Genomic DNA, 22,260 nt, shown 5'->3' with positions numbered 1-22,260 from the left:
ATACATATTTTCTAATTTAAGTTCACCTTCACATAACACTGTACCATTTGACATATAGTTTAGATATCTTATTAGAATATATTCTCAATTCATTCTTCATTTCTTTCTGACGTTGCTGTAATTCATTTTGCTTATCATGTGCTATTACCACCCAATTTATTTTTACTATGCTTATTTTAGACAAAGTTAATCCCTTAACTTTGGGATTAATTAAGAACAAAGAGTGTGATGGTTACCAGATAGAAGGGGGAGGGTGGTGGGAGTGGAAGATGGATAATGAGGGTAAAATGGGTCAAATATATGGTGACAGGAGACTAGTCTTGGCCCAAGGCAATATACAGATGATGTATTATAGAACATTCTTGAAACTTATATATTGTTATTAACTAATGTCACCCCAACAAATTTGATTATAAAATTCATATATATTACATATATATGAATTTATACATTCTCTAAAATGTTTTCTATATGATTTTCTTCATAAAGAACTTTTAAAATTTCTTGCAGGGTAGATTTGTGGAGATAGAGTCAGTTTTTGTTTATCTGAGAAAGTTTATTTCTACTTCACTTTTGAGGTATAATATTGCAGGATATAAATTCTAGATTGGTGCTATGTTCTTTGTTTGGTTATTGTTTTTTCTTTCAACATTTAAAATATTTCAAATCATCATTTTCACTGGTTTCTGGTTTGCATGGTTTCTGATTAAAAATCTATTTTAATTCTCATCCTTATTTCTCCACAAATATGCCTTTTTTCTCTTTAAAATCTGAATTCAAAATTTTATCTGTCTTCAGTTTTCTTCTGTATAAATATAATATGGTTAGGTATTTGTTGTTGTATTGTTATTCAAGTTATTTTGGTGTTCTCTGAGCTTTACATATATAAAGTTTAGGGTTTGTTATTAATTTAGAAATATTTCAGCCATTATTACTTCCAATATATTTTACTTTATTATTTCTGTCTTCTCCTTCTGGTATTCCAAATATGCATGTTACACCTTTTGATATTATCCCACATTTCTCGGATATCCCTCCATTGTTTTCCTTCTTCCTTTCATTCTCTTTGCATTTTAACTTGGTAAGTTATATTGAAACATCTTCAGCTATACTGTGTCTACTGATGAGTCCACTGAAGGAATTCTGCATTTCAGTCAAAGTGTTTTTTGATTTCCATTATTTTCTTTTGATTATTTCCTATACCTTCTTTCTCTCTCTGTTGACATAACATCTAATCTTGCATGTTGTTCACCTTATCCGTTAGAGACATTCATACATTAATTACAGTTATTTTAACTTCCTGCCTTGATAATTTCAATATCTGTGTACTATCTGAGATCTGAGACTTTTTCTAGTGTTTCTCTTTTCTCTTCAAACCTGTTTTTATTTCCTTACCTTTTTGAATGCTTTATAATTTTTTTGTTGAAGGCTAGATATGCATGTTACTAGAAACTGAGATTGAAAGACCTTTAGTGGCAGTATTTTGGTTAATCTGTCTAGGTGTTGGGCTGTGTCTAATATTATCTGTAGCTATATAAACAAAAGACTTAATATTTCTCTAGTGTCCTTGGCTGTACTCTCCTAATGCACCCTCACAGACAGAGTATGAATTGTGCTACTATTTCAGCTCTAATCCACTGTTATTCTGGAGCCTTATAGCTAAATTGCTAAAGTGTAGGGGAGAGGAGATTTCTATAGCCTTTGGTTAGATATTAATCTTTTAATGCATCTGTGTCTCAGTGCTATGACTGTCATGTTTGTTTCTACTGGAGTATAGCTTCTTTTGTTCTCTTCCCCAAGCCGTTCCTCCATTTTTGGGCTGTATCATTTCACTCTGTTTTCTTGAAGCCGTGAAACCCTGTTACAATGTTGCTCCTCTGACTTTGGTGAGACAGAGAGACTGTAGGAAAAGTAAATTACTTTCATTTGATAGAATAAAGTCCTTAGATTCAGACGTGGAAATAGTCTGTCTTTCCGGAGTAGGCGTCAGTTATAGAGGAGACTCTTGTTTTATTTCATACTAGTTATTCTTCCCATTCAACTTCCAGAAACACAAGGAAGTTTTTCTCAGATTATTGTCATGAGAATCTGATGAGGTTTGTGGGAAAATAAAAAAACAAAAAACCTACAGAAGTGTTTTAGGGTCCTTCTGAGGAACAGCCACCAAGGGTTTGTTTCACACACTAGATCAGAGTCAGCCCAGAGCAATTCATCAGTGTTAACTTTTAAGAGTTCAAACCACATACATAGAGAGCAGGAGGACAGCTGTGGAGGGTGGAGGAGGGGTGGGAGGAGGGGAGAGGGATTGAGCCAAAAGAAAAGCAAAAACAAATCACTGACATGGACCACACTGTGGTGACAGCAGGTGTGGGGTGGAGGTGGAAGAGGATATAAGGAGGATAAATGGTGATGGAAAAATATTAAATTAATTGTTTAAAAAAGAGGAAGAATTCAAACCAGTTCACAGCTCCAGCAGTTTCTAAATCAAGTGAGCACATATCAGTTGCTATATCTCTCAATGTGCTTGTCTCCTTGGTTTTGAAGTGATGTTTTACCCTGTGACGTCTGTTCAATGACAGTTCCAAGAAAAATACTTGATTTTCATTTTTCATTGTTAATCTTATTGTAAGAACAAGAGTGATGACTTTCACACATGGTACACATCACAGCTGAAACCAGAACTGTTTATCAGCTTCCTGTTCTCTCTCCCTTCGCCACCCTTTCCTGAGATCTCAAATAAATCACTTAAAATCAGCTCTTTATCTCAGCGTCTATTGATGGGAGAACTCAAGCTAGGATAACCAGTGAGACAATTGACTGGAGAAACTGCCGTGCCTGTCCTAGATTACTGTTACAACTGCGACAGTAACGGGCATCTAGCAGATCATCACATGCTTCCTTCTGTCTTTCAGACAAAACGGTTGCTGCCTATACATTTAAATAGAAACAATGTCCCTAAATTACTGCGACTTACATTCTATACTGGAACTTTTTATAGACTCTGTTAACATAGAATTTCCCTGTTGGAATTGTATATATGATTTTATATATGTGAACTAGAATCCCACATACCCCAGCTACCGTTCAGCTTCATAAAACCTGGTATACTTTTTCTGGTTTGCTTTGAAAGTGCAATCCCACACAGCCTTGCTTTATGCACAGGAAGACTGCATAGTAACTTCACTTCTGGCCTGATACTAATACATGCTGTCCCTCAGATCTCTCCAAAATTGAAGGGAAAAGTCTAACTTATCCTTTTTGTATATTTTTAAGTTGTACCAAATACTGACTTAAATTATCCAGACTAACAAATAGTAGTCACAGGCTAGGGCTTCCTGTAGGATCCATGGATTAAAACATAAACTGATTCCTCCAAAGATGCATCATCTTGACGGTGAATACAGCCCACTGAGACTGGGCTCTGACAGTCGAAGCCCAGGGGTCAATCCCTCTGTTATGTGAAAAGTATCTAAGGTGAGAAGCCATATCCAGCGGTTATCAGCTAAATATCACAGAACAGAAATAGACACAACCTTATGAATGAACTCTCTTGCCTTGGAACTAATTCTGAAAGAAGTTATCAATATTGAAAAACAACTTTACTTGTTCCAATTCTTGTCAATGTGTATATTAAGGTATACGTTGTCCTTGCCGTAAGCTTGCACTTGGTTTAGCTCACCAGAGTTGTCCATGAAGATATGATATTCAATTCACAATCTTTTCAGAATTCAGTCTCTGCCTTCATCTTTGATGGTGGTATAGATGCGTTTGCATTTCTGTAGAATCCTTTAAAAAAAAACCTCTCGCATTTAAATACACATTTTTAAATTCTAATTCTGTTCAATACAGCTTTGACTTTTGATAAAATGTGACTTTCTGACTCAACCCATAGCTGTCCCTCTATATTCCCCAGAATCATCCTGTTATACATTATTTAGCCGTTGAGATCATAGAACTTAGCCCTTCAGAACAGAATGACATATGTTTTGAGACAATAACACAGCCTTCATCTTGCCTAATAGGGAAAGGATTTAAACCAAACTCTAATATCAGTTTGTATGCCATCCCTTCCTTATTGTTAACATAGCTCTCAGACTCCACTCCCCAAAGGTGTTCTGTGTCTGTTTTCTCCCCAAGTAAGCTTTCTCTTTTTACATGAAAAGGAAAGATAAAAGAGGGAAAGGAGGCAGAGAATAAAACGGGTCTCATCTAGTAGCATGATAAGGGAACTCATTTTTTTAAGAAATCGCTTTTTAGCAGAGTTCTGCTAGAAGTGAACAAATGTCTGGTGTAAGAACATTCCGGGGTGAGTAAGTAACAAGTTCAAAAGGCAAAGTGGGTGCACAGTTCAGGAAACTTCAGAAACATTAAGGAGCTAAAGGTGCCCAGAGCAAAGCGAGATAAGGGGGAGAGAGAATGACAGAAGATGATGGCAGAGTTGCAGCCAGGTACCAGGTAGAGAAGGAAATGTAAACTATTATATGAACACTTATTCTAATGATGATGGGGGTCTTCTGAAGAGTTCTAAACTAAAGAATAATACCATTTTAACGTATTCTAGAAAATGTAGCTTGTCAGCAAGTCATTTATAGAAAACAGTAAAACACGCATCATCTTTGCCCAGTCCTTCTTCAAGTCAGACCCAGGATAAAGGCATCTGTGCGGGTAGTGTATTTGGGAAATGATCCAGGAAGCAGAAAGGAAGTTCCAGAAAAGTAGAACAAGTAAGAAAGGAAAACTAATATGAGGATAAATGTTTGCCACTATTACAAGTAACTGGTGCTCCATCCCAGTGGGACCATCTATGGAATCTTAAACGGTGTCTCAAAGAATGTCTGCCTGAGAGATAGAAGAGGAAAATGTAACCTTGGGTTTTTACCGGCACTCCACAGTGGCCAAAGGGGAACTGACATGAGATTAACTCCTCGGCACTTGTGGGTCGTGCATGTCTTAGTGCTGAGTGGGACTAAGCAGGCTCTGGCATCATGAGTCAGAGAAGTCCCTGGACGGGAAAGGGAAATGGTTCCACACAGACTAGGGAAAATGCAGTAAGGTGGTACTACGTGCAGTTGCTGGAGATCATTTCAGAACTGATTACTTAAATAATGACAGAACATAAGGCCCAGAAGGTGTGCACTACTTCATAGGAAATATAGGCTGTGGGTCACCAGATGAAATGTCTTCTGTCTGGATCCTCTTCTTCAAGAGAACATTTTTTCCATCTCTTTGGTTAATCTTTTTATTTCAATTACAATTTAACAAAGGCTTTTTTGCTTCCTCTCTTTAAAGAACCTCTAATAAGAGAGGCCGGGTGACATTGCATACCCTAAGTTATACTGAAGCCACCATGAGATATTTTGAAATAGAAATGTTTCTCCCTTTAAAGTCCTACTTTGGTATTATTTATTTTTAATGCAGGGTGGATTGAATGGCTCTGAAACTGGTTGAACCATCAGTTTTTTGTTTTGTTTTTTCAGTTTCAAGTCACTGATCTACAAAAACAATTGGACTGCATAGTTGCTAATGTTATATTAAAAATTCTTAACTTTATAACTTTAGAGTTGCATGCTGTTTTCCTGAAAGTGAGGATTCTATCTTGACTCCTTTTAGTATATGTACAATGTCATGGGTCTGGGTGACCTGACTAGCTAAACAGCTATTCCCTTTCCCTTCACTTTCTGCCAGCCACTCAGCGAGGCATTACAGAAATTGTGTACAGAGTCGAACAAAACGAATTTTCTTGACGGGGGGGAGGGGGGGGAATGCAGTTGACATATATGAGGAGCCACGCTCCTTCTTCATTTTATTCGAATGTGGGATGGCTGTGATGAATATGTATTATTGGACTTTATAATGTCAGTTAATGCCTCTTCCAATATTATCCACAATGAGGAAGGACAGGGGCCATGAACATCGGTGTATGTCAGTCTAGCAAGAGCTGATTTTGTTAACACATACTTTATAAATGTGTAATCAGTGACAATATATATAACTCCTTTGCTTTTTGATACACATGCAATAACCAGCTCTTCTATTTTCTACTAACGTTTTCTAAAATACAGCCCTGACTACTTACTGCAGTTCACATCAACTTGAAAGTTCTAGCTCAAACATGTTTCTTGCTGTGTAAGATATTGCAACCTAAGCTTCCATGAGGCTGTGTTTCTTTTAATATCTTAGAGGGAGAGAGGGAGAGGGAGCAAGGGTGTCAAAGTGTTAACAATGATTTTATTTAAGTGAAAGTCGTATAAGAGTTTATTGTCATAATCTTGTAATATTTCTATACTTCTGAACAATTTTTTTAATGTGAAGTATAATTTTAAATTTCTCTGAAAAATAAATTTCAATGTGGAATAAAAAAAAATAGAGAAGACCTATGGAGTAAAAGAAATTAAGAAACTTCAGGTGATGGTAATGTACTGCACTCATTTGAATTCTGTTTTGAACAAACCAGTTTAAAATATTAGATAGTTGTATTTCCTTGAACAAGTCTCTGAGTTTTTTATGATAGTAGGAAATGATTGACATTTCTCTATTGTTTTTGTTTGTTTAGGTATGGTATTGCTTTATTGGTTTTGATGCTGTTTTTAAAATCTCCTGTTATAGAGATACATGCTGAAAGATTTACAGATAACTTCAAATTTTTCTTTAAATTATCAGTGGCCGAGGAGAAGGTGTGAAATAGGCTAGAATAAGATAAAATGAGATTGGCCTAGAGTTGATAAATGTTGAAACTGACTGGTTATTACACTGTTCTCTCTACTTTGTTATGTGCTTACAAGTTAAAATGGAAGGAAATGTTATGGGCCAGATTATCCATTTCAACCCTGTAAAATTAGGAGATGTCTAGAATAAACATCTCTATAATTTTAAAGAGGAATAAATGAGTTAATACAGCCAAACTCTTACGCAGAGACTGACCCTAAATAAGCGCTGAATAAATGTTAGTTATTATTTTCAGATTTGTTTTTCTCTTCAAATCTAGGCTGAGACTAATATTTTTGAAGAACATACTTTATCTAACAATGTCAATTTGCTTTATTCAAAATTGCCCATTTTTGTAAAAAGAATAAATAGAAAACAATTATTGCTTCTCTGGGGGAATATCAATCTTAGGAAGAAAAATGATCTTACACCATAATAAGCAATAACCAAATATTTAAAGAGAGAAAATAGCTTAAACTATAATTAATGGGGAAAATCAATTAGTTTGTAAAGAAACTATTCAAGAATATTGTTTGGAGAAATAATTCAGCTTTGAACCAAAAATTCATGCCATGGATACTCATATTGATTGGAATTTTATCTCTGCTTTGCACATTTTAGCCATGAAATCATAGTTCTTAATTTTTGTTTTATTTAAATAGGCTAATCCACAAAACAATATTTTGAAGAGTTTATAAAATGTAGTAAGCAGTTTATATGTGACTCATTTTCATATTTTAAGTTATCATTTTTAACATATTGGAAGTCACACACAAAAAAGAGAGAATATTCCACAAATCTGTCAAGAAATGGTAAACTAATTCTTGAAATTGATGGAATCAAGTAACAATTAGAGGTATTTTACATTATCATTTCTTGCTATACAGTTGATAAAACTAATAAAATATGACAATAGATCATCTTTAAAGTGAGAAAGTAGGCAATGTACTTATAGATTATGAAAAATGTATATATCCATTACTAAAAGGTTTACTACAAGGTATATAAACAAATTATGTTGAACATTATGATGTGGGATGTATACATAAACATATAGTACAATAATATAATGTAAGTATTTTCAATCATTGAATTACAGTTAGTAAACCACTTTTAAATTTTGTATCAGTCATTTAAACCTTCAAACTATGAGTCATTTCTCGTCTCTATCTTTGGTAAAAGCACAATTGTTACTATAGAGAGGACCGTGTCATTTAATCTCCACATCTCCACCCCCGAGAGAATGTTTTATAGTAGCATATAAGAGGCTTGGATATGTAGTTATTTTGGATTTTTTAAATTTTGAGTATGAGAGAATTTGTAAATTAGAAAGGTAACATATAATGGTATATAAACATAATAATATATTCATGGTAAGGATTGAAGTTTAGGTCTTCTTATCAGCACTTCAGTGAAAGACTTTGACAGTGTTTCTACATGTAAAATGTATTCATGTCTGGCAATGGTAACATTTAAGGAGGCATGAAATAACAAGTAAATTTAGATTTAAGAAAAACTAAAAGCCACAAACATGTTGCTATTTTCTGCTTTGTAAATGAAAGCTAATGATAACTAACTACATTTTTTCATCTTTTGGGGGGCTTTATTATATAGCCATCTTTATTTATGATGAAAGCAATCTGCTTATACAGTTTAATCATTTTCTGTTTAGGTAAAGAACTGGCAGAAAAGAATCTTACTTTTTGAAGACTAGAGACTATTTGAAAGTTTAACCTAAATTGGTATGAGTCCAGATGAAAACATTAGTCAAATGAAATCTAGTTGTGATTACTATGTTACTATATAAATATCTAAGGAACAAACCAGCAAACACAAATACCAAATTTGATTATTGGTGTATCCATATGGACTTTGTCCAAACAGACACATTTTAGATTTGTTAAGAATTTAGTTAGATGTTTTATGTTAACTAAGCCATTGCCAGAAACTGACATTTGAATTAGCACAGCTATATAATCTTTGTTTTCTGTGTTATCGTAGCATAGCAACTTGTTCAAGCAAGGGCTTCTGTATCTTTCTATGTATTTCTTCTTCTTCTTGATATTTCTTCTATTCTTTTCATCACTTATTTTTGCTGCTTCTGTTATTCTTTTATTTTTGTTAACTCATAATTTCTTCTAATTTGGATTGTTGGTATTTACTTTATTGATCTGGTTGTCTATTAAATTCTGTTTCTTACTGTAATTATTGTAATAGTTAACAGCCATCAGGGGGAAAAAAAACTCAGGGGAGAACTAATTGCTTCCTTCTTTGAAATTTTATTTTTAAGGATTATGCTGAGAAGGAGAACACCATAGCAAAAGCTCTAGAAGATCTGAAGGCCAATTTTTACTGTGAACTCTGTGACAAGCAGTATTATAAGCATCAGGAGTTTGACAATCATATTAATTCATATGATCATGCTCACAAACAGGTAAGTAAGAAATATCCAAAAATGTATATTTCTGAACTTTTGTAATAATTTAAATTGTATAGACTATATGAATAAGATATATTTTCTTATATAAATTTTAGAGATATTCTGAGATTATGACTTGATGACATAGCAAAATACACTTTTTGTTTTTATTCTTTAAAGCACCAAATGTGAAGTCTGAAATAAAAAATTTATACAAAGAAACACCATTCAGTTGTCTTTCAGTGATTGGCAATATTTTGAAGATTTTACTCTATAGGTTATGATCTGCTCAATGTTCTCAAATTTATAAATTTAAAAAATTTTAATCAACTAAAATGTTTATCAAATATAAACTAATGTATTTATAGTTCTTTACATAAAGCATTTTAACTATTGTAAGTCATGGGTAAAAAAAGTTTTGGGATGGTAAATATGACCAGTATTGTTGGTTAAGTAAAAACTTAATGTGTATATAATTTAGTTTATTTTAATCTTTTTTCATTTCCTTATCAATTGTAAATTCAAGATTAATTTTTTCAATACTCTATAAAAATGAGTTTAAACTAGCAATGATTTCAGAAGTGAAGTAAATAATACAGATTCCATTTTCCTATATACTTGACATTTATCACTACAACTTTTATGTTTGTTAGCACACTGATCTGTCACAGGACTCCAACAGTCTTAGTTATCGCCAACTCATATTGTCCTTTTTAGCCATCACTCACAAATATCACCCATATATCATTTTGATTGGTATTAAGAAAATACACATATTTAACCCATATATTTGCAGTAACTTTCCATTAGAGGTATTTAGCATAAGTAGTAAAGAGAAAAAAATGATCAATTAGTGCTTATGAACTAACTGTATATATTTTCCTTTGCTGTTATTTCTTAAATATTTTTTTGATTTATTTTTGTTACAGATGTTTCTCCTTTTTCTCCCATTGACACCCTCCTCCCAATCCCCCCATCCCCAGCATTGTTGTCTATGTCCATGGTTACACATATATGCGTATAAGTTCTATGGTTTATCTCTTCCCTCCCAACCCTCCCCCTCTTCTGAGGTTTGTCAGTCTGTACCCTACTTCTATGTCTCTGGGTCTATTCTGTTCATCAGCTTATTTTGTTCATTATATTTCACAAATATGTAAGATCATATGATATTTGTCTTTTTCTGATTGGCTTATTTCACTTAGCATAATACTCTCCAGGTCCCTCCATGTCACTTCAAAGGATGAGATCTTGTTACAGCTGCATAGTATTCCTTGCGAATATGTACCATAGCTTTTTTATCCACTCATCTCTTGATGGACACTTGGGCTGTTTCCAGATCTCAGCCATCATAAATAGTGCTGCTATGAACATTGGAGTACATGTATTCTTTCTGATTGGTGTTTCAGGCTTTTTAGGATATATTCCTAGGAGTGGGATCACTGGGTCAAATGACAGTTCAATTTTTAATTTTTTGAAGAAACATTATATTGTTTTCCATAGTGGCTGCACCAGTCTGCGTTCCCACCAGCAGTGTACTAGAGTCCCCTTTTCTCCACACCCTCGCCAGCATTGTTGATTGATGATTTGTTGATGGCAGCCACTCGGGCAGGTGTGAGGTGATACCTCATAGTTGTTTTAATTTGCATCTCTCTGAAGATTAGTGATGTTAAACATTGTTTCATGTGTCTCTTGGTCATTTGTATGTCATGCTTGGAGAGGAGTCTATTTAGGTCCTCTGCCTATTTTGTAACTGGGTTCTTTGTCTTTCTTTTGTTGAGTTGTATGAGTACTCTATATATTTTGGAAATTAACTCCTTATTTGATGTATTGCTGGCAATTATGCTCTTCCACATAAGGGTTCCCTTTCCATTTTTATGCTTGTTTCTTTAGCTATGCAGAAGCTTTTTAGTTTGATGTAATCCCATGTATTATTTTTTTTTTCTTTGTTTCTCTTGCCTTAGGCATTATATCAGTAAAAATTCTACTGCATGTCATGTCAGAAATTTTGTTGCCTACATTTTCTTCTAGGACTTTTATGGATTCACGAGTCACATTTGTCTTTTACCCACTTTGAGTTTGTTCTTGTGTATGGTTTAAATTGGAGGTCTAGCTTAATATTTTTTATTTTTATTTTTTGCATGTAGCTGTCCAATTTTCCCAACACTATTTATTAAAGAGGTTGTCCTTACATTATTGTTTGCCCTTGCCACCTTTGTGAAATAGTAATTGAGCATAATGTTTCAGGTCAATTTCCAGGTATTCTGGCCTGTTCCATTGTTCTATATGCCTGTTCTTGTGCCAGTACCAAGCTGTTTTGACTACAATGGCTTTGTAGTATAACCTGATATTCGGTATTGTAATCCCCCCTACATTATTCTTCTTTTTTAAGATTGTTGTGGCTATTCGGGGTCTTTTTTGATTCCATATACACTTTTGGAGTATTTGTTCTAGTTCTGTGAAGTATGTCGTTGGTATTTTGATGGGGATTGCATTGAATCTACAGATTGCTTTGGGTAGTATGGACATTTTAATGATGTTAATTCTTCCAATCCATGAACAAGGTATATGCTTCCACATTTTTATATCTTCTTCTAGTTCTTTTTTCAATATCCTATAGTTTTCTGCAAATAGGTGCTTTAGTTCTTTGGTTAAGTTTTTTCCAAGGTATCTTAGCTTTCTTTGCTGCAATGATAAATGGGATTGTTTTTTCAGTTTCTCTTTCTGTGAGTTCACCATTGGTGTATAAGAATGCCATCAATTTCTTGACTTTAATTTTGTATCCTACTATTTTTTCAAATTCATTTATTAGCTCTGGTAGATTTTTTATGGAGTCTTTAGGATTTAGTATGTACAATATCATATCATCTGTGAATGATGAGTTTCACTTCCTCCTTTCTAATTTGGATCTTTTTTATTTTTCTTCATGTCTGTTTGCTGTGGCCAAGACTTCCAGTATTATGTTAAATAAGAGGGGTGAAAGTGGGCATACCTGTCTTGTTCCTGTTCTTAAGGGAAATGCTTTTAGTTTTTGCCTATTGAGTATGACGTTGGCTTTAGGCTTTTCATATATAGCCTGTATTATGTTGAGATATGATCCCTCTATTCCCAAATTGCTGAGCATTTTTATCAGCAATGGGTGCTGGATTTTGTTGAATGCTTTTTCATTGCCTATTGATATGATCATATGGTTTTTATCTTTCATTTTGTTTATGTAGTATATCACATTTATTGATTTGCAATTATTGTACCAGCCATGAATCCCACTTGGTCATGGTAACTATTTTTTTATATTTATTGCTGGATCACATTTAGTAATATTTTGTTAAGGATTTTGGCATCTAGGTTCATCAGGGATGATATGTCTTCTGTCATTCTTTGTTTCCAGTTGGTTGGTTTTCAGTGTTTCTATATCATTGCTCATGCTGTTGCTTTCTCATGATTATTACTCGGAACTCTACCTCTGATGTCTTGCTTAATACTATGTAATTTATTTCTTCTCCTTCAGAATTATCATGTTCTTTCATTTGGGGTTTTTTCCTTTGTTTCACTATTTTTGCTGTCTCGGTGGGTTTTGGAGCCTGCCAAATTTTCCCTGTGGGTGTTGGTATTCTGCTGTTTGTGGCTCCCTCTACTGGGTTTGAATGAGTATTGGAGGATCCACATTAAACATCACTATCAAGTCTTACTTTCCTGGGTAGTTTTGCAAGCCCAGGAAAGGTTCAGTTATCCTCTAGCTTTTTGCCTGGAGGCTATTAGTCTCAGTTACTTGGTGAGTCTCAATTTGTTGCCCTCAACTGAATGAAAAATCCCTCAGATGTAAAAGGATTTCCAGCAGGTGGGGCACATGCTTTCTATCAGACATGATGTTAATGAAATTTGCATTTCTCTGGCCTGGCCTGGTGGTGTTAAATTCCTGTGGGAGAAGCCTTTGCTTCTCCCCAGGACTCTGGGAAGGGGCTCTTTGAGTAAAATTGCTACTGACCTGTGAGGGAGTGGTTCAGCCCAAAACTCCCACTGTTCTCCTGTCCAGCTCTCTCCTGATCCAGGATCGCTGGACTGTCTCCACACAGTTCCAGTCCAGGCTGCCCTTCCTCTGCCAGAGCCCAAGGTGAGTGGCTGTAGCTGATTTTGTTCTTTTTAAAACCACCACTTTCTCAATAGAAAGCACACTCAGCTAATACAGCTCTCCACTGCTGTCCATGGGCTCCCAGCCCGCCCTCATGTGCCTCTCCAGTTCCTACCAGACTTGAGTTGGCATCCTCTTTCTGTCCCTGTTTGTATAGGTTCTCTCCAACTGCTTTTCAGTTGTTTTTTTCTCCCATGATTTGTCTTTATTTTAATTGTAATTCCAGTTTGGTCCTGGGAGACGGTTTGTGTAGCTTCCATTCACTCCACTGCCATTTTCCACTCTCTCTTTTCATACCTTTGTAGCAACAAAACTGTGCTTAAGGGTGCTGTTGTAGAGAAAAAGTTCATCTTTATTTACATACATAATGTGCTAATTAGTTCACATTAAAGGACCTTCCCTTACCCTTAGTTTTCCTGGTAGTAGTTCCACTGGCTCACCAGCTGAAAGAAGGGTTTTGATGGAAGTACCATTCATTTTCTTACATAAGAAGGTATACATATGCGTGCATTATTGCTTAATCTGAATGTTAAAACCCACCAAGAAATAGTATTGATTTCATTCTGCATTTCCTGGTATTTGATAAAATGATTCTGAAGTGTTGTTCTCAATATGGTACATTTGAGAAAGTTGTCTGATTTTTTTCCAAATACCAAAAAACTAAAGATATATTATTACACATTTGTTTCATTGTGTAAACTAAGTTTATAGAAACATAGTGTGCATGTGTGTTTTAAAAATATCTTACCAGTTATTACTATTCTTTGCTTCATTCAGCCATAGGTGCTACCAAATCAAACTCACTTAGATGATCACAAGGACCTTTCCAGTTCCACATTCTTAGTGAAGTTAGGATACTATATACTGTCCACAGATAAGTTAGGGGATTCAGGTAGAATTTAGGTGGTTATTTTGAAGTCCAGGGGATCACTTTTGATAATGCCTAGGGGCATCAAACTCTAGAGACAGATATACTATCTAAATTGCCATGAACTCTGGTAAATAGCAGAGTCTTAAGTTATTAATTTAACATGAGACAATGTTATAGCAGCCGAAAATATTAAACATCATATACTTAATATATAAATTTTGAAACTATATAAACATACATTTATATGTATATTTGAATGAATTTGAAGTCAAGATACCTGAGTACCTCAGGCTGGCTCCATTATGAACTTCTGGCATGGGAGAAACTTTCTGGGTTATCTGTTTTTATTTCTTTCAATTTTACTTTGTATTGGTTTTAGGTGTACAGCTTAGTGATTAAACAATCATATATTTTATATAGTGTTCTCCTCTGCATTTCTAGTGCCCAACTAGCCCCATACATAGTTATCACGATATTATTAACTGCATTCCTTGCACTTTACTGTACATCTCTGTGACTATTTTATAACTGACTTTTTCACCCAGTCCCCCAACTCCACGCTTCTCTGGAAACCACCAGTCTGCTCTCTGTATCTTTTCATTTTCACTTTCCCAAGGCTTTAATTCTGCATACACAACCAGAGACTTTGTACTAGATACTTTTATTGGCCTTTCAGGATCTAAAATTCAAGAATTCTTGATTATCAGGTATAATACATAGTTCAGATCTATATGTTCATCCATATATAATCAATATATATTTAATCCTCAATTCCAAATTTTCTAAGTAATTCTTTTATATCAAAGATTAGAATAGTTTTCAGGGAAGTTATGTCATTCTGAATTTTAATCATTGGTACATTTTTTTAAGTGGGAAACTCAGCATCAGGTAAAAAGAAAAGATTTTCCTCTGAGCCCTTTCACCTGTTCATCTGCCCTTAAACCAGAGCCGTACTGTGTCTGCGCTATCACCTGGCAGCCTGTGGCAATTCAGAGTTATTTTCACTCCAAGAGATATGTCACACTGATGCTATGAAGAGATAGAAAAGGGAATGATTGCCTTATTGCTGCTGCCCCTCAAACATTTTGATTTTTGCTTTAGAGGCTTCAATGTGGTTGAAATATATCCCACAAGGCACTGAAGTGACCTTCGCCCAGCCAGTCAAGATTCAGTTTTCTTCCGCATGCTACTTTGTTCTGCTCCGGAGGAAGTCAGTCAGGCCAGGTTGCTGGAATTGGCTATTCCTGCAGGAACTTGTATTGCCATGGAAATGGAGCAGCTTTGTTCTCACATTTGAATGTTTCCTAATCATTTAAGTTGCTGTGCACTAACCTGGTACTTGAGAAAGGCATCACTTCCTGATATTTGGAAATACGTTTTTATCTGCAAGGTAATATTTAAAGGTTAATGAGAAAATGTGGGATACAGGTAAAGCAATACATGATTTAATCCATTTCAAATATCTCCCTGAGATTTTTGTGTGTGTGATATGCACTTCAATCTAATTGTACTCTTAGTTTTTTTTCTTGTAAAAACCCCATAATGTACTTAACCATTCTCCTGTTATTAGATTTTAAGCACTTTTTTCTCTTATAAATAACAGGCAGTGAACATCTGTGTGCATCTGCTTATCATAGGTCTTTATAAGTGGAAATACTAGATCAAAGAGCATGAATTTTTATACAGTTTCTGATGCACCAAAACTCCAATTGTAGACAAATTTAAGCTGTTTCATACAGGTAATGTGTTAATTTTTTTAACCATTTTTGAGGATCGAAATAAGGGAAGAACATACAGCTTTTTCATATAGAACCTCCTTGGCCCCCCAAAAAATACTGCTAAAAACAACATACACACACACATATATGTCTTGTTAATCACAGAACTGTACTGTATTGACATTCCAATTCAAAGTCATGATTTGATAGAATTAAACTGAAAACTTTGTCTATTGTTGAATTTTATTAGGTCAATGACTGTCTATTGAGTCAATCAGTCTTCAGGGAAGGTGAAAAATACTGCATCTTTAAATGGAGGTTTCTGCTCTATGTTACCTAAACATAATTATGCCAAAAGGAGTAAAAAAAAAAAAAATACATAAACTACAGTAGAGAAATTCATCTAATGTGTAAATTAAATATGATAAGCCAATAAGAGAGTGCCTCTACATCTTAGTGTTTGTTACCACTAAAATTTTTATTTTTATAAAACAGCATGACAATAACTATAAGAAAACCATTTTAAGCCCAAGTGGTATATCTTTATTTTATTGTAATGATTACTTACTAATTCTTGGAAGTACAGGGTGGGGCAAAAGTGGGTTTATAGTTGTGACTACGTCAGATTATTATTGCATTATTTATTAATTATTGTATTATTTTCTTTTTTTTTTATTCTCACCTGAGCACATTTTTCCAATTTTTGTTCAGATAGAGTAGGAGATAAAGAGAGGAAGAGAGATAGAGAAACATCAATGCTAAAGGGACACATTGAGTGGCTGCCTCCTGCACGACCCAACCAGGGCCAGAGACAAACTGCAACCAAGGTACGTGCCCTTAGCGGGAACCTAACCCTGTCTCTCTGGACCTCAGAGAGACTCTAACCACTGAGCCAAACCGGCCAGGGCTAACTATTGTATTATTTTCATAGAAACAACTGTAAACCCACTTTTGCCCCACTCTGTATCCTCTGTGTGTCACAATGACTTGGTTGGTGGTGTCAGTAAAATTGTATCACTTCATTTCACTATTTTATTTTTATTTACTATGTTAATGATGACACTTTAATATATCTTATGAGACTATGTCTATTTTGGGAAATCAGTTATAGATGTATTATATACTTTCTATTTAATAGAATGATTTATAATTTTTTATAACAAATAATGTTGAGACATATTCTGAGAATTACTCTTAACAAAATCAAACTTTTTAGAACAAAATTGATACAATATAATTCAATATCTAAGGTTAACATAATGTGGGAAATTAGGAACAGTACTTAGCTTGAAGCATCTTCAAAATCAAATTTTTATCTCCTAGTCAGATCAACAACTAAACCTTAAATTATGAGGGTTGTCTTATAATACATTTCAAGGTTTTCCTAGCTTCTATAGAAATTATAACTTTAGTATTTTGGTTTTCTGTGGTAAGAGGTGGAGATTGTATAAAATAAAAAAAACTTTAATTTCAGCTGAATATTAGAATCCCCAGGAAAACTTTAAAGCACAGTAATCTCAGAGTTGGTATAGTTCTCCTGCATGATTCATGGTTGAAGTTTTCCAGTTGATGATAACATGAGGCCGGGTTGAAAGGAGAGTGGGGATACCAAGCGTCCTGAGGTTGCTACTTAGGTTGCCATCTGATGACATATTGCATGCTTCTATAATATAGATGCATCAAAAAAGTTCACCTCTTCTTATTGCAAAACAATTCATAGAGAAAGATTAGAAAGAGGATGGAAACAGAAGCAAAAACTATTGAGAGGGAAGCAGTTAGGCATATGAATTCTGATTTCTCCTCTAGGCAGAGTCCCAGAAGGGAAGATGTCTTATAAAGACACGGTGAAAGTAGGGAGGCTGGAAAGAGAATGCCTTTGGGCTCCTGCTCCATACCAATATGACACTTAGCCAATATCAAAATTAATTTGGCATCAGAATATGTTTAAGCAACAAGCTCTGCTGTTTGCTCTTCCCAGGAAGCTCTGTTTAAATACACAATGGATAGTGCCCAGAATTTCCTCCATGCCCTTTGGCAACTGATTTGAGAGCTGGTGATCTTGTGGTGGAGAGAGAAGAGATATGCAGGTAGATTATCCGAGACAATCACCACAATGGAGGGTGTGAGGAGATTCAGAGATGGCTATATGGTCAATAAGAATTAATATGCAGTTGAATTTAAGTCACCTGGAGAGGAGTACTGGGTCCTCCTCATGAAAGTGAGAACAGACAATGGAATATACCATGTGTTGACTTCAGAAATGGAGGCAGCAACATTACCTGTGGTTAGAGCAATCTGGTACTATGTACGAAGAGTATATGGATTTTGGCTGCCAAAAGTTCATATAAGTTCTCTCCTGTCCCCCCCACACTCCCGGGACCTAAGAAAACTTAATGGTAATAAGAAGGATAAGTAGAAAATTGAAGATACTTTGCAGTTATTGTCACAATACTTGTTATCAGTAAATAGTCCATTTAAATATGGGTTGTAATACTATTTATTCATTTTCTACTCTCCAGTGGGGAATGGCTCAAGTAATGGAAAGGTAATTTATTTAGAAAATAAAGAAGCAAACATGTCTTTTTACATTTGTGATATGATGTGTACAAATTTTTCACCCAGCTACAGATTTTACCAATGAGTATTTGGTTGTTAATTATACAAATATTCTTATTTTTATTTTTGAAGCTCTGACAGTGAGCAAGCCCAACCAAATTGCCAAGATATTTTAAATTATATCAAATGTAATAATGAATAAATGAAAAGTAAACAATCTATGGAATGGTGCACTTTTTATGTTTGCCTGGCTCCTCTAATATTTACCTGTGTTTAAGTATAAGGTAAATTTCTACACTTAGAAGTCACCGACCAGTATCTTAAACATAAATCATTTTTAATGAGCCAGATAATTAATATAAGAAAAAAATATACCTATATTTATCCAAAGAGATAGATAATAATGTCTCATGGGTTGTTAGAAATAGCGAACAAGATAAAAAAAAAGCAAAAGTATTGATACATATATATATGTATGTCTATATATATTAAAATTCATCTGCAGTCCTCCTTTATCCCAGAATACAAATATTTGCAGTCTTGGCAATTTGTGGTTGGAAGTGCTATAAGTAATTTGTATTTCTGTGAGCAGTTTGAGAAAGGAGAATTTTAGTAATCTTTAACTCACCTCATTTATGTAGTATTGATTGGCTTCTTTATTATGATCACATTCTCTGATAGTAGAACATGGTGATATTTGCAAACCTATCTTTAAGAAATATTTTCCTTTTTAAAATGTCTTTTTTTTTATTGCATGTTTGGATCATCTATGCATTTTCAAATTGCCAAAGGTATGGCACCTTTTTTAAAAAAAATGTAGACTTTGGGTAAGTCATACAATTGGCAAACACAAGTTATTGTATAACCTGATATCATTAGATCTTCATATACTGAAATTCTATTGCATTGCTGTAATTATTATTCTGAGATACATAACTTATGAGATACCATGTATGATTATCATAATATTGCTATATAGACCTCAAGATGAGGTCTATAGAAATGTTTATTCTGCGAAAGGTAAGAAATAGGCTTAAACTAATATCGATTATTCCTAGTTGTATCAAATAATTCTAGTAACTTTCAAATGGCCATGTCTTACAAATAAAAGTCACTCTTTATATTCAATAAGGTAAGATTCCAGCCATTTTCTATAGATATAGATATGTATCAATGCATACTAAAGGGGCATAGACACAGATTCATATGTTTTTGATTTTGGTGTTGCTTCTTATTCAATTGCATGCCTAACTAAATACACCCAATAGGCACATCATACACATAAAATACATTCAGTTCAAAAATACATCAAAATAACTATATTAATCTAAAAATCATGCTCTTTATACAAATTTTCCTCTGTAGGAAACTGTGATATGCTATGGTACAGTACACCTTCATTCTTACTTCCGCTCAATTTTACCTCCGTGTATTTGTAGCGATTTGGAAAATGCTGCTATGTACTCAATCAGGGATAACTGCTTATAGTTGTATGATAAACAGGGATTTAATGGAGAAAAGGTTGATATTTCTTTATTGATATTTCCCAAGGCAGCTGAAGGTAAAGTTTGAAGCATCAGCCTGACATTTTCCATCTAGGGAAGTGCAATTCATGTCACAAAATCTGCCAACAAAATCCTCTACATAATATTAAAAATTGCTTTTCTCAGCAGATCAGTGCACTTTTTAAATATAAAAATAAGTTATAGTGTTGTCTTACACACACAAAAAAGGTCCACTAAAGTCTTAAGTACCTGTCTTATAAAAAGAAGATATGCTCACCCGGCCGGTGTGGCTCAGTGGTTGAGCATTGACCCATGCACCAAGAGGTCACCAGCTCGATTCCTGGCCAGGGCACATGCCCAGGTTGTGGGCCTGATCCCCAGTGGGGGGCATGCAGAAGGCGACCAATCGATATTCTCTCTCATCGATGTTTCTATCTTTTTCTCTAAAAGTCAATAAAGCAAAAAAAATTTTTTTTGAAGAAAAAAAAGATATGCTAGATGTTAACCCAACTTTATTTTTACCCCTTGCATTTATTAGGAATATTATCATCAATGTTGTAATCCAAATGGGATTCACATAAGGGGAAAAATAAAAAAATATGGCATTGTGTCAAACGTATCAAGACAAAATGTTTCCTCCAAAATCACACTATTTATTTAGCTTATCTATGGCCACATGTTTTTATAAAGGAAAACAAAGAAATATAGCAAACAATATGATAAAAAAACTTGTCTTAGAAGTGTTACATATGAATGAACATATATACATATATATGTATGTACATATAGATATGTTATTTTTTCCCTCAAAAGGTAAAATCATGACCATCATAAAATATAAAATGACAAATTCAAACATTTTATTCAGCTACTTAGTTAGGCAAACAGTAAGAAACTAAGACTAGTTCAAAAGATCATTTAAAGAACAGTTATATAGTTTTTCAATATATATCTCAAAAGTTTCTTCCAGTTATAGTAAATATGCCCAGGGGACGTAATGCAGAGTAAACAAACAAACAAAATGTTTCTTCAAACCTTAACAGTCTGGCATTAACCTGGCAGAATTAAGATTTTTTTCTTCTTTTTATTATCACACTACCTCTTACCCAACTTTTAAAATAAAAGGTTGTCCTGTAAATATATATTGAATTTGTCTAATTTCCTATTCAGACATACTATCTTCCACCCTGGAAAGAATTCCCTCATTTCCTTTGAATTTTAAAAAGAACACAAACTATACAGAAACATGACTGAAATTGGAGTTAAGCAATCTTTCCAGATGCTTTGTTTGACACATAGCAGTAATGATGAGCTGAAAATGCTATTAAGTGATTTTTATCCCCGTGAAATGTTTATATGAATACTGAATCATTATAAAAAAAGAGATTACAAAAAAAAAAAAAAAACCCACAAAAACAAAAACGCAGCTAGGTGCTCATTAAAACAGAAACAGAAATAAGCAGCAAGAAATATTCATTCAAAGGGAATTGTGCTGTTTTCTCACCAAATACCAGCCTAAAGGCACAGTTTTAATTCTGTGGTTAATCTTTCCTAGAAGGCTCTCATGTCATTTAATTAAAATGATTCTGAACCAGGAAAAGGAAATACGCTTGTTGCTGAATGTTAGCAAAGAAATACCTTGGGACTTTCATTGTGTTCTGTGTCGTTTCTAAGTGTTCAGTGACCTCATGGAAAAAAAACAAAGAAAATCTAGAAGACCACCGTGTGTTCAACTCCTTAATAAATGTTCTCTTCACAAAATGACTTTTGTTTTATGTTTGCTCCGTGCTTTAGTCTGCGTGGGCATTAAATCCCTCTTCTTCTTTTAAGTCTGTAACTCTCTATTCCTCAGAAATGTAATAAGGTAGATTAGAAATATGCCTTGTGGTAGAATAAAAATGTATTGAGTTATTACTACTAGGAACACTTGATTAAAACACTGCAAAACTGCAGTTTATTAAAACCATGAGAGCATTGTCCACTGCTATTTGCATATCATTAATTTTTATAATTTTTGCAGATTTTTGAGTGTTTGAGACATTAAAAATGACTAAATTGTCCAGTCAAACTCACACGAAACACCCCAAACAAACAGAGGCCTTGCCAAGTACACATCACTACTAACAATTTCAGGAATTCAAGCAAGCGCTCATGGATAGTAGGTGAAGCAGATAATAAGAGGTCAGAGACCACAAACACAGCTCCTGGGTCATCTATTTCCGTGTCAGATCTATCCACATGACAAATGTATATATGATGTCCAGGTAATACATGTGATTCATAACACTTACACATAAAAGTCCGTTTGGGTCATGAAACAACTTCACATTGTTCTCAGGTAGTGACAGGGTTTACCTGAC

At 34.3% G+C, this 22,260-nt stretch overlaps 1 protein-coding gene across 1 annotated transcript in view; it reads left to right on the top strand.

The window, feature by feature from the left end:
* Positions 1-22,260, top strand: part of ZNF804A (zinc finger protein 804A) — a 247,018-nt gene that overhangs the window by 199,870 nt on the left and 24,888 nt on the right. Inside the window, exon 2 of the mRNA XM_036254509.1 lies at positions 8,996-9,139. Coding sequence (XP_036110402.1) covers positions 8,996-9,139 — 144 coding nt within the window. The remainder of the gene's footprint in view (positions 1-8,995; positions 9,140-22,260) is intronic.

Source organism: Molossus molossus, unplaced genomic scaffold, assembly GCF_014108415.1.
Source record: "Molossus molossus isolate mMolMol1 unplaced genomic scaffold, mMolMol1.p scaffold_m16_p_11, whole genome shotgun sequence".
Taxonomy (NCBI): domain Eukaryota; kingdom Metazoa; phylum Chordata; class Mammalia; order Chiroptera; family Molossidae; genus Molossus; species Molossus molossus.
The sequence above is the reverse complement of the archived record's forward strand: the minus strand, read 5'-3'. Positions and strand labels throughout refer to the sequence as shown.